General features: G+C 39.0%; 1 protein-coding gene across 2 annotated transcripts in view; it reads right to left on the bottom strand.

Moving 5' to 3' along the window:
- Positions 1-14,946, bottom strand: part of zgc:158328 (uncharacterized protein LOC567225 homolog) — an 80,452-nt gene that overhangs the window by 37,284 nt on the left and 28,222 nt on the right. For both annotated transcript variants that reach the window (XM_034209897.1, XM_034209898.1), the window contains exons 7-12: positions 7,836-7,958; positions 5,149-5,274; positions 4,502-4,624; positions 3,554-3,676; positions 2,545-2,682; positions 1,344-1,466 (exon numbers count right to left, since the gene is read on the bottom strand). In XM_034209897.1, coding sequence (XP_034065788.1) covers positions 1,344-1,466; positions 2,545-2,682; positions 3,554-3,676; positions 4,502-4,624; positions 5,149-5,274; positions 7,836-7,958 — 756 coding nt within the window. The remainder of the gene's footprint in view (positions 1-1,343; positions 1,467-2,544; positions 2,683-3,553; positions 3,677-4,501; positions 4,625-5,148; positions 5,275-7,835; positions 7,959-14,946) is intronic.

The following is a 14,946-nucleotide window of genomic DNA, read 5'->3' as shown; positions in this document are numbered from 1 at the left end:
TGGGGACACATATAGGTTGGTTAACAAAGGTATTTAAAACTGCTAAAAATGATTTGGATTGTGAATGTGATAGAAAATATAATGCTAGACAGTCACATGCCAGTAACTTGATTCAGTGCCTACTTGTTCAGAGGGCATACATGAACCAAACATGAAATAGCCCATTAGAAACTTGAGAAGGCACATTGTCAAAGGTGGTTCGATTACAGTAGAAACGCATTGGCAAATTATATTACAATACAAATTAAGAAAATGGTCCAAAAAAGTTTGTAATTTCTGTAGTGGCAAGTAAAATGGCAATAAGTGATTCGACTACATTCATCACTATACACAAAATATGAATTACCAGCAAGCTACTGCTTACCGTATTGAAAATGCTAGCACTGCAAACAACACATGGATATGTGGTAAAAGAATCATAGAAAAAGCCTTTGTCATTGGTTGGTGGTTGAACAACAGGTTTATATTGATGACGTACAACTTTGATTTGCAGGCAGGTCGTGCAGATTAGCCTCAGGTGGACCTTTCCTTTTGTTTAGTTATTTTACTTTTGCCTCATTTCTTTTAACTTCTTCTACCAATCTAGCAGTTCCTCTAAATCACATGTGTCAAACTCAAGGCCCGGGGGCCAAATCAGGCCCTTGGTGGATTTCATTTCGGCCCGCAGGATAATTTCTAATTACTATTAGATCTGGCCCGCCGGTATATTGCACGCACACCTTCACTCCATCCTGAGGGTCTCCTCAGTTCAGAGCCTGAGCCCAAACATTGATGACCTTGCTCCCAAGATGAGATGCCAAGTATCTGGCTTGAGCTAGCATCACAGAGCAGCACACTGAGTTTACATGGATGTTTCCTTCTGCACTTTGTTTCTTGAGACAACAGGGCATGTTGGGTTTCTCTTTGAGGGAAATAGTTTTGTTGAAGCTGTTGTTGTTCTGTGGAAAAATGTAATCATAAGGAATGACTCTGGAAAAGCTGCAGATAGAGCCATAAGAAATGAATGTCGCTGATTATTTAATGTTTAATGTTGTTTTTATAGGCAATAATTTAAGCTTTGTTAGTTCCAGGTTTAATATGTGCAATAAGTTCATTTCAATAAGTTTTGCAATAAACATTGAACCAGTCCGCCCCTCGACTAGTACCCATTTTTTAATTTTGGCCCACTGTATATTTGAGTTTGACACCCCTGCTCTAGATTGTACAGAGTGTGGTCGTTAGTGAGCAAAGTTTTCTGTTTTCTGCTCTGAAATGGCCTAGAAAAGTGGCATTTCTGAGAAATCAGTTAGTGTAATTGATGTCCTGTCCACAACAACAACAAAACACTCAATCAGGATTCGTACCATCGCAGCCGCAGCCGTCTGGGTTGAGTCTGTGGCCGGCTCTGCAGCTGCACTCGTAGCCGCCCGGGTAGTTTCTGCAGAAGTGCCGGCAGCAGGCCCCCCCACTGAGACACTCGTCACTGTCTGAGGGAAGCACGCAGCGGGACAGTTTCAACAGATGGTCGAAAAGACAAGCAGAGAGTCACAAAGTGGATGTAAATCACAGAAAGCAAATGAAGAAACTAGTTGACTTCATAATAGTCATTAATTTCCCTTCCTACTTCCTTTTTACACACATATCTACATCCCCTTCACCCGTTAATCCCTCCCTACTGTACATCCCTTCATTCCTACATCCCTTCATCCTCTCATCCCTCCCTATTTCCCTTCATCACTTCCTCCATACTTCCCTCCATTCCTCCCTCCCTATCAGAGGTTGCGTTAACCGAATATTTTCCGTCTATGACAGATTTTTTTTAACAATGACGGACAAATCTGAAAGCAGTCCGTCATTTTGACAGATTAGAACAAACTCGGAACAGCGCCAAAGTTTCCCCGCAGCGAGGCTCCGGTGTTATGCCGTGTTATGCATGCCCTCCAGAAAGGAAATCATACCGTTTCCAAACCTAACTGTGCCGTACAAATCATTGAAATGTCTGTGAGTTTTGGCTTGACGCTGTGCACGCTCCCGCGAGGTGCAGCAGCCATGCATAACACGGCGCATGTGAACTGTCCCGTCCCCCCATCCCCCCCCGTTGACAGTTCACGAGCATGCTTCCCCCCCCCCTGTCAGAGTTGTGTAAAGGCCGACGGGTAATTCTGGATTTTGACAGAAGTTTTACGATCCTGTCCGTCAAAATGACGGGCAGCGAAAAAGTCTAGCGCAACCTCTGCTCCCTATATCCTTTCATCCCTTCCTCCATACTTCCCTTCATCCCTCCCTCCTTACACCTCTTCGACCCTTGATCCCTTCCACCCTGGTACCCTTTTCCCATTTATCCCTCCTTCACATTATCCCTAGATCCCTTCCTTCCTACACTGAAACACGACTGAGATGGACCACACCCCCCAAACGAGTCTCCCTGGACTTCAGTTTTTCCTCCAGACCAACCTGACATCCCTCATCCTTCTTCACCTCTTCCCATTTCCCTCTCAGTTACCACCTGTCATTAATTCTTAAACAGACATATTGTTGTGGTGTGGTCCTTGCTAGTGAACTTACCCACACAGGTCTTCCTGTCCAGGGCCAGCTGGTAGCCGTGGTTACAGGAACACAGCGGTCCGTTGGTGGTGTGTTCGCAGTGATGAGAGCAGCCTCCGTTGATCTTCTCACAGCTGTTCACAATCTCCATCTCAATACCTGGGGAGGAGAAACACCAAAACATACATTTTAACGCATTACAAGATACTAAACATACGGAAAATGTTACGGGGCATTTGTGAGAATGATTTATTGTTTGTCCTCGCTGCAGATGCAGAAAGGAAATTCCCATTATGAAGCACAGAAAGAATTTCAATTACCGTTGAAATGTATTTTATGTGTACTTACCTACTACTAACATTCATTTAGAATATTCCTGATGTATTAAATGAGAAGTATTATTGCTGTCCTAAAACTTGATGTTTTTGATTATTTCAGGCACACAAGCTAGAGGGCATCTTACATGCAGCGCACTTATTTATGTCATATTTTGTGAAGCAAATAATCACAATAAAATGATTACCTTAAGTGTCTGTATACTCTATATGTTAGTAACACATTGCCGTACATCAGCAAATTGGATTGAGGAACAAAATACATCGTAAATGTAAGTGCAGTGTGCAAAATATGCTTCACGAAAAAGTCAAAACTGGAACAAAATCGACATCATTACATGCCATAATGAGTGTTCATATTTATAGATTGGTATTATTTTATGTATTTGTAAACTTTGCATTGCATCCTGCATATATGCTTTCCAGTGTGTTCACTTCTATATATTTAAGATAGGTATGTTTCATGATAAGTTTCAAGGCTTTTATTGTCATGTGTGCATACCTACAGTGTAGATATGACAATGAAAATCACAGGCTCCTCCAACAGTGCAACACAATAAAACAGATTAAATAGTACTAGTTCTAAACTAGTAATACAAATGTAGAAGTTATGAGGTTATTTGCACAAAGAAATGTCTGCAACAGTGTCGCTGGGATGTGTGGAAGTCTTTTCATTTGTTACGGTCTTTACTTACGGTAGCACTGTTTGCCATCAGCACCCAGTTCAAAGCCCGGATTACACACACAGCTGAAGGAGCCCAGCGTGTTGACACATCTGTGGGAACACTTGGCACGGCCTGAACCGCACTCATCAATGTCTATAGGAAACAAATATATAACAACAAACTATTCATTTCAAAAATCTATCTGTTTAGTACTTTCTGATCTCAATATCACACATAAAAGTGTGCATTTGGGAAAGAGTTATTCATGGTTACTCTTATGTCTGAACTGTCTTGGAACAGAGGAATTTACATGTAAACATTTTGAAAATCTTCTTTCCCCCATAGGTAAGGAAACATCAGCAAGAATAGTTTCCAACAACAGCCTCTCAAGAATGAATCAGTCAATACGGGTCTGTTGTAACAGATTTGATTTCAAGCCAAAGTTTAGTGTAGCTGTAATTTATGGAGAAATCATAAAAGTCATTGTCTCAGTGTGTGTGTGTGTGTGTGTGTGTGTGTGTGTGTGTGTGTGTGTGTGTGTGTGTGTGTGTGTGTGTGTGTGTGTGTGTGTGTCAGGTTCTATGGATTTTTTCTGCTTTTTTTATTCATCCTTCAACAGTTGACTTTTATTGGATTTTTTGCGGGTTGAAAATCAAGGCGTCTCTTAAGGCTCACGCACATTGATTCCAAATGTTCCCTTTGTGGTTTCCCAGAACAAAGAGAGTGGCTGGCATAATATCTGAATCTTTATCGCCGTTTTCCCATGGCCTCAATGCCTTAATAAATACAGCCAATTGCTTGTTTACCTAAAACGTATCATTACCTTAGAGAAATTGCGCCTCTCAGATGGAACCACTTTATGTTTATTGGTATTTAAACAACTAAGAATCTAAAATGGGAACTAATTAAAGGAATACATTGTTTATTTATTACTTTATTAATATTTCCATTTGTCTCAACAGTGTGTGATCTCCTCACCTTCACAGTTCTTCCCGTCTGCAGCCAGTGTAAAACCAGGTCGGCAGCTGCAGTGAACCCGAGTGTCTTCTGAAAGACACAGCTGGGCGCAGCCTCCATTCCTGTCCGCACAGGGGTCCCTCACTGACACACACACACACACACACACACACACACACACACACACACACACACACACACACACACACACACACACACACACACACACACACCACACACACACACACACACACACACACACACACACACACACACACACACACAAATGAAGTCAGGTCAGCGCAGCAGGATCTTCTCTGACCTTTCTGGGTAATTAATGAGCTCTGGATTATCTTGTAAATTTGACTCCCTCTCGTTCAGCTTCTTATTCAGAAACATACCCAACTATGTATGGTTATGATATCAATAACAGAAGCATTTTTAAAGTCCAGTAAGAGAAATGTAAATTCCTGCTTTTAAATGTACAGTAACTGTTTCCAAAGCTTCTTCTCAAACTCCTTTCCTCTCCACATCGTCCTACTTCGCACTCAAGTGGTTTTTGCTTTTATTTTGTCCAATTCTAACATCAGAAGCACTTATGAGAGAGATACTCTAATGAACGGGTTGTCCAGTGTTTTCAGATGTTTGATCTCATCTGTTGGACTTACATTCACAGTGTCGCCCGTCTCTCTTCAGCTGGTAGTTCTTCCTACATTCACATTTGTAGTGATTGTTGCCCGTGTCCACACACTTGTGCTCACATCCACCATTCAGCACTGAGCAGGAGTTCACAGCTTAAAAGGACAAGAAACAAAACTTCCTTAATTATAAGCATTAACATACATGGTGAGCAATTGCTGAATTGGCCGAAACTGGAAAACAATGGACGGTGATGGAACATTTACAATAAACTCTCATGGGATATAATTGAAAAAAAGGTTGGCAATCTAAAATGGCTTTCACACCTCAAACTCTAAAGCCATGTAATGATGGGAAACTCCTGAGTAAAGGGTGAAAACTGGAAAATCATATTTAAGCCAGGTCCAACGGGCACCCCTTGTTACTTCGTAATGATCTTTCCATCCCATTACTCCCATGATTTAATGATGTGCCAAATGTGAATATCAGCCGTGTGCCTTCTGTGCTCTAAACACAGACATGATGACTTCGACAGGCTGTAAAACAGAGGGAACGGCTGGCTTCACACAGCGATGACTTCCACAGACACAATTAGCTGTCCCTGGGCCTCCATCCTCAACCTCTAGCACAAGGCTGCAGTAAAAAAAATGAAGAATTAACCTGTTAAGTCCGAGAGCCCCCGTAGGGGGCTGCGCTTTTGTGTCATACCAGATTAACGGGAAGAAACTCAGCTAACTGACAATACGAACAATTTTTACCAAAACAAAACACAAGTCTCATAAGATGGGGGGGCGCCAGGCCTCAGATGATTTGAGGCCAAATATCATATTTAGACTTTCTTTCTTCTTCATTTATTTTTTTATATAATTGTAACGCAATACATGATCTTTCTTTAATATAAATATAAATGTTTCTTCTGCCCATAAAGCGTCCAAACCGGGCTTTTCTGGATAAGCGCATTTTTAAAACATAGTCATTGTCCATGCCGGTTTCAGTTGGATTATTTGTCACAGTTGCTCCGATCAGATCGGTCTCCTCCATTTTGTAGATTATTTACGACTTTTGAATCCACATAAACACATCGGCAAAATCCGGCTTACTTTGAGCATGTGTTTTAAACAGTTTAATCCCTTTGTGAATTGTTTCCACTTGCGCCGTCCTTTAATTTCTTCATACAGCGGGAATCCAAATGAATTAATCCTGAGTCCAATAACCATCAAAGTCACTCCAATAGTGCTCCTTAATTACGCTTTCATCCTCCTTTAACAACATACTTCACATTCATCCAGTTTGTGACAGGAGTTGTAGCATTTTTGAGACTTTTAAACTTTAATTACCTCCAACAGGAGTCATTTGGGGGGGCCCTTGGGAAAAAAGGTTGGGAACCCCTGGTCTAAATGACCCCTGAAGCGTCTAAATGACCCCTGAGCGCACTTAGCACGGAACTCAAGGTAAAAATACCCTTATTACTTAACTTAACTGCACATACAAGATATCAGATTAAAGCTGAGATTCCACAGATTATATAGGTATTAGTATTATCACTGAGCGATCAGAACTCGCGACAGGGGAAGCAAACACAGACATCACAACAAGTAGCTTTACGGAGCATTCACGGAGATATTCTCACTTTAGCTATTATTCTGATCAAAAGTCGTGTTCAATGGCATTAAAACGATAAAAACGCTGCTGAAGGTTAATCCATAGGTTAATCCAATGTGTCTGTCACTTTGAAAAAATTATTGATGATCCATAATTCCATTTTTATGTAAAAATCGGAGATGTTATATTAGCTGCTAATGGTAGCCACCAGAGTGTATCGCAGAGTGAAAACCACAAGCAACAAAGGAGTAGTGATTTCCAGCAAGTAGCAAGTGCTCCCATTACTTACAGGTTTGTTGCTAAATAAGGGGGAAAGTGGCTTTATTCCCCCTTTCAGATCAGGTTAGACACTGATATTAATCATGGGCGCTCAGTAATCTTATTATTTTGCACTGCAGTAACTCAAATACAGACATTCTTTCAGGTATTTTCATACACTGGATGACGCTTTCAGAGTTATTACTGGTGGTTCTAATACCTTTAATATTCTCTCATTATTATATTGCAGACATTTAGCTGACACTTTCATCCAAAGCGACTTATAAGTGCATTTAACCACGAAGAAACAAAACCAGAAAGGAAGGTTTGGCTTATTGATCGCTATTGTACTTGCAGCAGTATTGCTAAGTGCTACATAGAAGTAAGTATTTTTTTAAAATGTATTCATATATTTATTTATTGGTTTTTGTATTGTAGCAGTTATTAGTATTGTTTTTTTACTTATTGGCCAAGTTACAGTCAAAACAGTATTACACTCATGTTCATCATCATATTCCTATAACAAGAATGTATCAATCCTCTTATCTAAGGCAAGAAAGCAGATATGTGTAATTCTTAAAATATGAATTTAATCCTATATGGAGCAATTATCTACTATAGAAGCCTAATTTTTTTTAAATGCAATGTATGTATTAATCGTCTTTGCCACTGAGGAATTCTGCAAACATTCATCAATATTAATAATTATTATAATATATTATTATTATTATTATTATTTGTATATTAATTAATTATTAGTATTATTATAATTATTAGTAAGGGGAAAATGCAGAATGTGTGCAGGAGTTCATTTACTTTTTAAGTTGTGCAATACATTCTCTTGTTTAGCACTTACCAATGCATGTCCGTGCATCAGAGTGCATGCGGAAGCCCTCGTTGCACTCGCAGTGGTGAGAGCCCGGTGTGTCCACACACGTCTGCTGGCATCCTCCATTCAGCTCCTCACACTCATTGACATCTGAACACACATATACACACACACATTACATTACATGTCATTTATTAGACACTTTTATCCAAAGCGACTTACATACATTCAGTACTGTGGACAATCCCCACAGGAGCAATTTGGGGTGAAGTGTCTCAGGGACACAACGACATGCTAACTGCAGTGGGACTCGAACTTGCTATCCCCTGATTCGAAGTCCATCATACTATCCACTGAGCCACAGCCTCCTCTCTCCACACACACACACACACACACACACACACACACACACACACACACACACACACACACACACACACACACACACACACACACACACACACACACACACACACACACACACACACACACACACACACACACACACACACACACACACACACACACATATAAGCATGTATAAATGTTCATTAGGGTTAGGTCCCCTATTATACTGTTTTTCATCAATATATTACAGGTCTCGGATATATACAGAGCCTGTTTCTGATTGGCTGAAACACCAAACAGATCATTGCAGCATTACCCATAATCCCCTCTGTTTCAGCCCTGTTTCAAAAGTGCTGATTCTCTGTCTGTTACTTTAGATGAAAATAAGGAGCCCCTCCCCACGCCCCTCTGAGAGACATTTGGTTACAAAGAACTCAATGGTGCTCTAGGAGGAGATTCAGGTGATAAGGGGGGGGGGGGGGGGGGGGTACCTTGGTTGGTGATTGGCTAATGGTTACACAAGCCAAAAAATCGTTATGACATCATAAAGTGGCCAAAATCTGATCAGCTGATTTTCAGAGAGGTTTGTATATAAATGGATCAGGACAAAACAACTGAACAATGCCATAAACCCAGAGACTGCATGATAACCAGAACCACTTCAACAGACATTAAAACATGTTAGGAATGCCAGCGTGTCGAGGATTTAATTTACGAGCATGCTATAGTCATGAACATGGCACCATTCGAAGCCCATATAAATGCTCTCTCTGCGCTGTTAAACAATGAAAGATTGAGAGGTTTGGATAATTGCAGGAAATGAAGGCTGAAATGAATGGGAGCTTAAATTGAGCAAAGACATTTATTGCGTCTTTATTAAATCTTACATCCAGCTCTCAGGCGGTCTAATTAAACATCTGCAGCGAGCAAATTAGAGGAAAAATTGAAAGCCCATTTCAAGATTTAAATTGTATTTTTCTCAGTGAGCTCTATTTATGAGTACGCTGTTCGGCTGTAATGCTTTTTTTATGTTTAAAGATAACACATTATGCTAATTTTCAGGTTCATTTTTGTATTTTGAGCCTCTCCTGGGACATGTCTCCATGCTTTAATGTTCAAAAAGCTCTTTAATGTTCTCATACTGCCTGCTGCAGCACCTCGTTTCACCCTCTGTCTGAAACCAGAGCCCAGTCTGCTCTGATTGGTTAGCTGGCCGGCTCTGTTGTGATTGGTCAACCGCTTAGAAATGTCCCGCCCCTTGGCCTATCACGTACAATGTGTTGGAGCAAGTGTTACACAGCGATGTCAAAATGTGACTGAAGTAAAATAAGGAGTCTAATAATATGTTGCAAACTAATATTTTGCTGGTTGTGGCGCAGTGGGTTGTGCGTTGGTGTTGGGTCAGGGGGTCACAGGTTCAAACCCCACTGCAGTCAGCATGTCGTTGTGTGTGGGGATTGCCCACAGCATTGAGTATGTAAGTCGCTTTGTATAAAAGCGTCTAACAAGTGACATGTAATGTTCTGGTTGTCTTGCAATTAAACAACTATACAAAGTATTATTAGTTTTAGGGTACACGACAACACTGACACAATAGAAGAAGAAAAAAACATGTGTAATGTGTAAACTTCACCACAACAACTTTAATGTCCAGACATGAACCAGTTCAAGAGGAAATACAGAGAAATTATTTTCTCGAGGTACAGGGATGGGGAGGGTGTTTGACTATGTATATATGTGTATGTAGGTGTGTACAGTATATGTATATGTATATGTACATACATGTATATATGTGTATGTGTGTGATGTATGTGTACATATGTGTATATGTATATATGTCAATCAACAGGTAAAGCAGATTAATAATAATAATAACAATAATAATTAATAATAATGATAATTATTGCAGATTATAGATTATAAATAAATAATTTAGGGACAAGGGGGTGAGATTAAATAAATTATACTTCTTCTCACTCCTTTTCGAACACTAGATGTGGCACTGTTTATGTTGCTAATTCTGTTGTTGTTGTTGTTGTTGTTGTAAATGTAATTTTTTAGTTTTGATTTCTCTTACATGACTGCACTGCAAAAAAAAAAATGTTTTGTAATTATTTATTTTACTTGTTCGAAATAAAATGTATCAATCAATCAATTTGAATATGGTTGAAAATGCTAACACCTTATTTTGAAAGATTTCTTGTGCCTTTGACCAAGACTTTAATTTCCCACTGTGAATGTGTATAATGTCTTTGGGTTGAATAATGAATGGCTTATCACGCAGTTCGTGCAGTAGCAAGCGTGCAATCAAATTCCTCCACAGAATTGCATATGTTTGCACGTGAGTCCGCCGTAAGCTCATATTCCACAGAGACAGAAGCTGGAGGAGAACATACCTGAACAATTTACTCAAGGACAAGCAGGATTTACAACACATCTGGACAACACATCATCACACGTCCTCCCCAGCCTCCTCCCGCTTGTCATCTCTGACTCGAACTAGTGATGATTGAGTAGATGTTTGAGAAAAAAAAGTGCCATTTCCCTTCTTTCTTTTTTGGAGAAGAGGCGGGGTTAAAAACGAAGCATGTGGTTCAGTTTATCTCACCTTCATTTAGGCTCCCTTAGAGGTCAAAGAACTTCCTAAATTGTACAACTATAAGATTTTTAAAAGTGTGTGTATGTTTGTAGGCACTCTCAACGCCATGGGAAAATCTGTCTGCAAAATGATGTCCAGACTATTTTAATTAGCTTGTTTACAATAATGGCAGCTAAAAAGGAAGCCTTTTACCATCAAAATAACCCTTTTCATTCCCTGCACATACTTGTGATTAGGTTTAAGGGGATTCATAATAGTCGGCAAAATGGATTTAGACATCAGCCCGAGCACTGAAACAAACACATGAAGGATCATGAAGCGGCGCTTTTGTGCTTTAACACATTGGCAGCTATTGCAGAGGTTGCCTAACACGCAAAACAATGGACTCCTGGGGGAGGTTTGTCAAGGTTAATATACTTAGTTAGTCTCCTCATGTGAGAGGATTTCAATAGGGGACACACAATGGCTGCTTTTCAACCGAGGAGAGAGGGAGCGGTGGTGTCGGAGGTCGAGGGGCACGAGGTCTGAATGGTGTATCGCGTGACAGCGTCTGAGCTGCTGAGCGAGCATCTACTGCCAGACAATGTCGCCGACTAAACATTTGGGAGCGCTGCTGAAAGCAACGAACAGGTGGTGTTCAGAAAGAGCACCACGGGAGATGAGTTTACTCCGCACGATGATTTAGGAGAAAGTATTTGAATGGGACAGGATTTAAAGTGATTTAAATCGGTTTGCTTAAGTATGATCAAATGGTTGTATAAAAATACCTATTTCTGGTCATTAGAATCATCAAACAAATGAGAAGGAATTGGCTAAAAGATAATAACGTAGTAAACCCACAATGGAATAACTTAGTAAATGACATCTATGGAGAAAACAACTATGAGAATTAGAAACCAATTTCATATCTTTGAGGAAAGGTGAGAAAAATGGGTCAAGTGTAGAACAATATATATATATAAGAATGTATACCTGAGTATTAATAATGTATCCATTCTTTTATTTGTAATATTATTATTTGTATTATTTCTTTTTGGATTTGTCGTCTGTTATGTAGTTAATCTATGTACCTAGATGTGTTTATTTTGTTATGTATGCTTTGTGAATATTTTCTTAAAATGAAAATGAAAATAAAACAATTATTGTATGAGCAGTGCAGAGATACTACTCAATTGACTTTAAATGTCAAAGGGAAAGATCCTACACATCTCTCACTTTTTAGAAAACGTTAAAAGCTCCACAAATATTTTATCATTCGCAGATATACTTATGTTTTGATACTGAGCACAAGATGTGTTTCACACAAAATGTATTTTCTTCTTTTCTAAGGTTACATTGTTCTGTTGTCTTACATAATAAACTCACATGTGTCAAACTCAAGGCCCGGGGGCCAAATCAGGCCCTTGGTGGATTTAGTACCCATTTTTTTATTTTGGCCCACTGTGTATTTGAGTTTGACACCCCTGCTGTCAGTGCTGTTCTTTATTTTCTACTGTGTATATTTGCATTGCAGGTAATCCAAAAAGTAATCAGGTTACATTACTTTTACATTTTGATAAATTACTATTAATTGTAATGGAATACATGTTTACAGGAACCCTCCAAACCCTGCATATGTAGGATTTTATAATATGTTAAAGTCCCACATTTAAATGAATGTAATGGCCCTCAAGATTCTGCAGAAAGGTCAGGTCATATCATTTGAATTCTCTAGCCTAAGTTGCCTAAGCCCGACTTAACCGTCTAGACTTCAGGTTGTAAAGCGCTGAACCCATGAGCGTTACTTTGTTAGAACAAGTGGTGGGGACAATTTCTACAGATTTAACATCAGCGTAGCAGAAGACAAAATATGTCACTCCCCATGGTGTTGAACCTCGAGCAGCTGCATGACAAACCAATGCATAGACCTCTGGACCACCAGTGTGTTTTTAAAAAAATGAACGCCCAAATATAGGTCTTGCTGTGATGTGATTTGGAGTGAATTTGCACCTTTATGCACACAATGAGAGAACATGACATAAGTATAAAATAAGAAAATGCATAAATATGAAATAAATACAGGAATACAAAAATACAAGAATAAATAAACGTGAAAAAAACTAAAATAAATTCATAAATGTGGAAATAAATAAATATACACAAGAAAAACTAAATAAATGTATAAATAGAAAAATACAAGAACACACATTAAATATCTTTAATGTATTTCTACACTTATTTTCACTTGCATTCATGTATTTATTAATGTATGTGTCTGTGCGTGTTTCACAACAGCACCGGGAATTCCCAGCGTATTCATGTTCTGTAAAAACTGTAAAGCCTCCAGAGACAAAAGTACAATTTGTGATATTGTGCTACATACATAAACTTTGATTGACTTTGATTAATGGACTTAGCGCAAGAAGTACACTTCACTTCAGAGCCCTCAAGAGCCAGATATAAATGTTTATTAGCGTCAAAAACTGTGTTGCTATTAAAGGTTTTGCTACTACCTAAAACTCAGTAACAGGAGTGTAAGGGATGGGATTTTTAACAAGTTTGAGATCTTGCAGGGGGGTCCAGAGAGATCCTCCCCCAGAATATATTGTATTTCTTTTAACATTAGCATTATGGTAATCTCTGACAAGACAATAAAGCAAAAAGACAACATTTACTTCAGGCAAACAGGCCACACAACATTGCCGCAAGCATGTTTTTGCGATATTTTAGAGTCAGTAGAGGAAGGAGGAATTATTTTAATTTGACATTACTTTTATTACCTGTTAAGCCCCATAGATCCGCTAACGCACTTACCACAGAACTCACGGTAGAAATACTTTATTACTTATCGGATCTGCACAAACAAGGTATCATATTAAAGCTGAGATTCCACAGATTCTAGAGGTATCAGTATCATCACTGTGCGACCAAAACTCGTGGCAGCTCAGGCAAACCCAGACAACACACAGCGTAGCTTTACTGAGCCAAAACGGCAAATATGTTTCTGATCAAAAATTGTGTTCAATGGCATTAAAACGAGAAAAACGCTACTGAAGGTTAATCCATAGGTTAATCCAATGTGTCTGTGTCACTTTGAAATTATTACTGATAATCCATCATTCCATTTTGGTCAAAAACGGAGATTTCATATTAGCTGCTATTAGCTGCTATTAGAGCTACAACCCAGCTTCCAGTTTTGGGCTAGTGCGCATCACTCTCACTCTTCAATGGAAATGTGTAGATGGATTTAGGAACTTCCCCTCGATTCTATTGGCTCTAACGGTTAAAAAGAGATGTCAATCATCACAATTAACCAAGGGGGGCCAGAGATATGGCAAATCCACCCAAATTACCCCAGAAGTGGGGTTTTTTCTAAATCTCTCTAAAAAGGTCAAATTCCACTTGTTTTGCATCAATCTTGATACAGGGTACTTATTATATGTTATAGTTTTGATTCCTAAAGCTTTTAGTCTACTATCCCATCATTCAAGGGTGGTTTTCAATATAAGTAATGGGTTTTATTTTGGACGGAAAACCATAATTTACATTTTTTTACTATGTTCAATCTGAATTTACTTCAAAATAAAAAAACATCTATATTGATTCTGACTTTTCTACATCCAACTCACAGGTTTATCATTGCTTTGAGAAAAAAGATTATTAATTTACCCCTTTTAGAAGTGAAAATATATTAATTTGTTCTGGGAATGTCCTGAAAAACAGGCTTGGGACTTAACAGGTGCTGCTGCACAGCGGGAGCAATGTCTTTTTTTAAATGTTATATCAAAAGTTGACTTACATGACCATGTACATCTTGACATTAAACCAGTGTTCTTCTTTATCACATTTCTTTGTGCACGCTATTTTCAGAACATTTACAAGTTATACTTTTAAAAAGTGGTTAGGACATAATTGGCCATTTCAAAAAGAGTCCCCAGCGCAAATGATGCCAAGGTCTGAACCTACACACACAGCAAAGCTTTCTAGTAAGCTTCTTTTCTCAGTTTGGACGTCTCAATTGTCTGAAATATAATAATAATAATATATTAATTTTATATAGCGCTTTTCTGGACCCAAAGACGCTTTACATTTGGGAGGGGGGGTATACAAACAAAACAAAAAACAGAGACAAAGCCAAAAAGAAACAAAACACAACATATGCTGAGTTGGTGTTGGGCACTGAAGCCCATTTGTTCTTTAGAGATACAGGTG

Source organism: Gymnodraco acuticeps, unplaced genomic scaffold (genome assembly GCF_902827175.1).
Source record: "Gymnodraco acuticeps unplaced genomic scaffold, fGymAcu1.1, whole genome shotgun sequence".
NCBI lineage: Eukaryota > Metazoa > Chordata > Actinopteri > Perciformes > Bathydraconidae > Gymnodraco > Gymnodraco acuticeps.
Note: the sequence above shows the minus strand (reverse complement) of the source record. Positions and strands in the feature narration are given on the sequence as shown.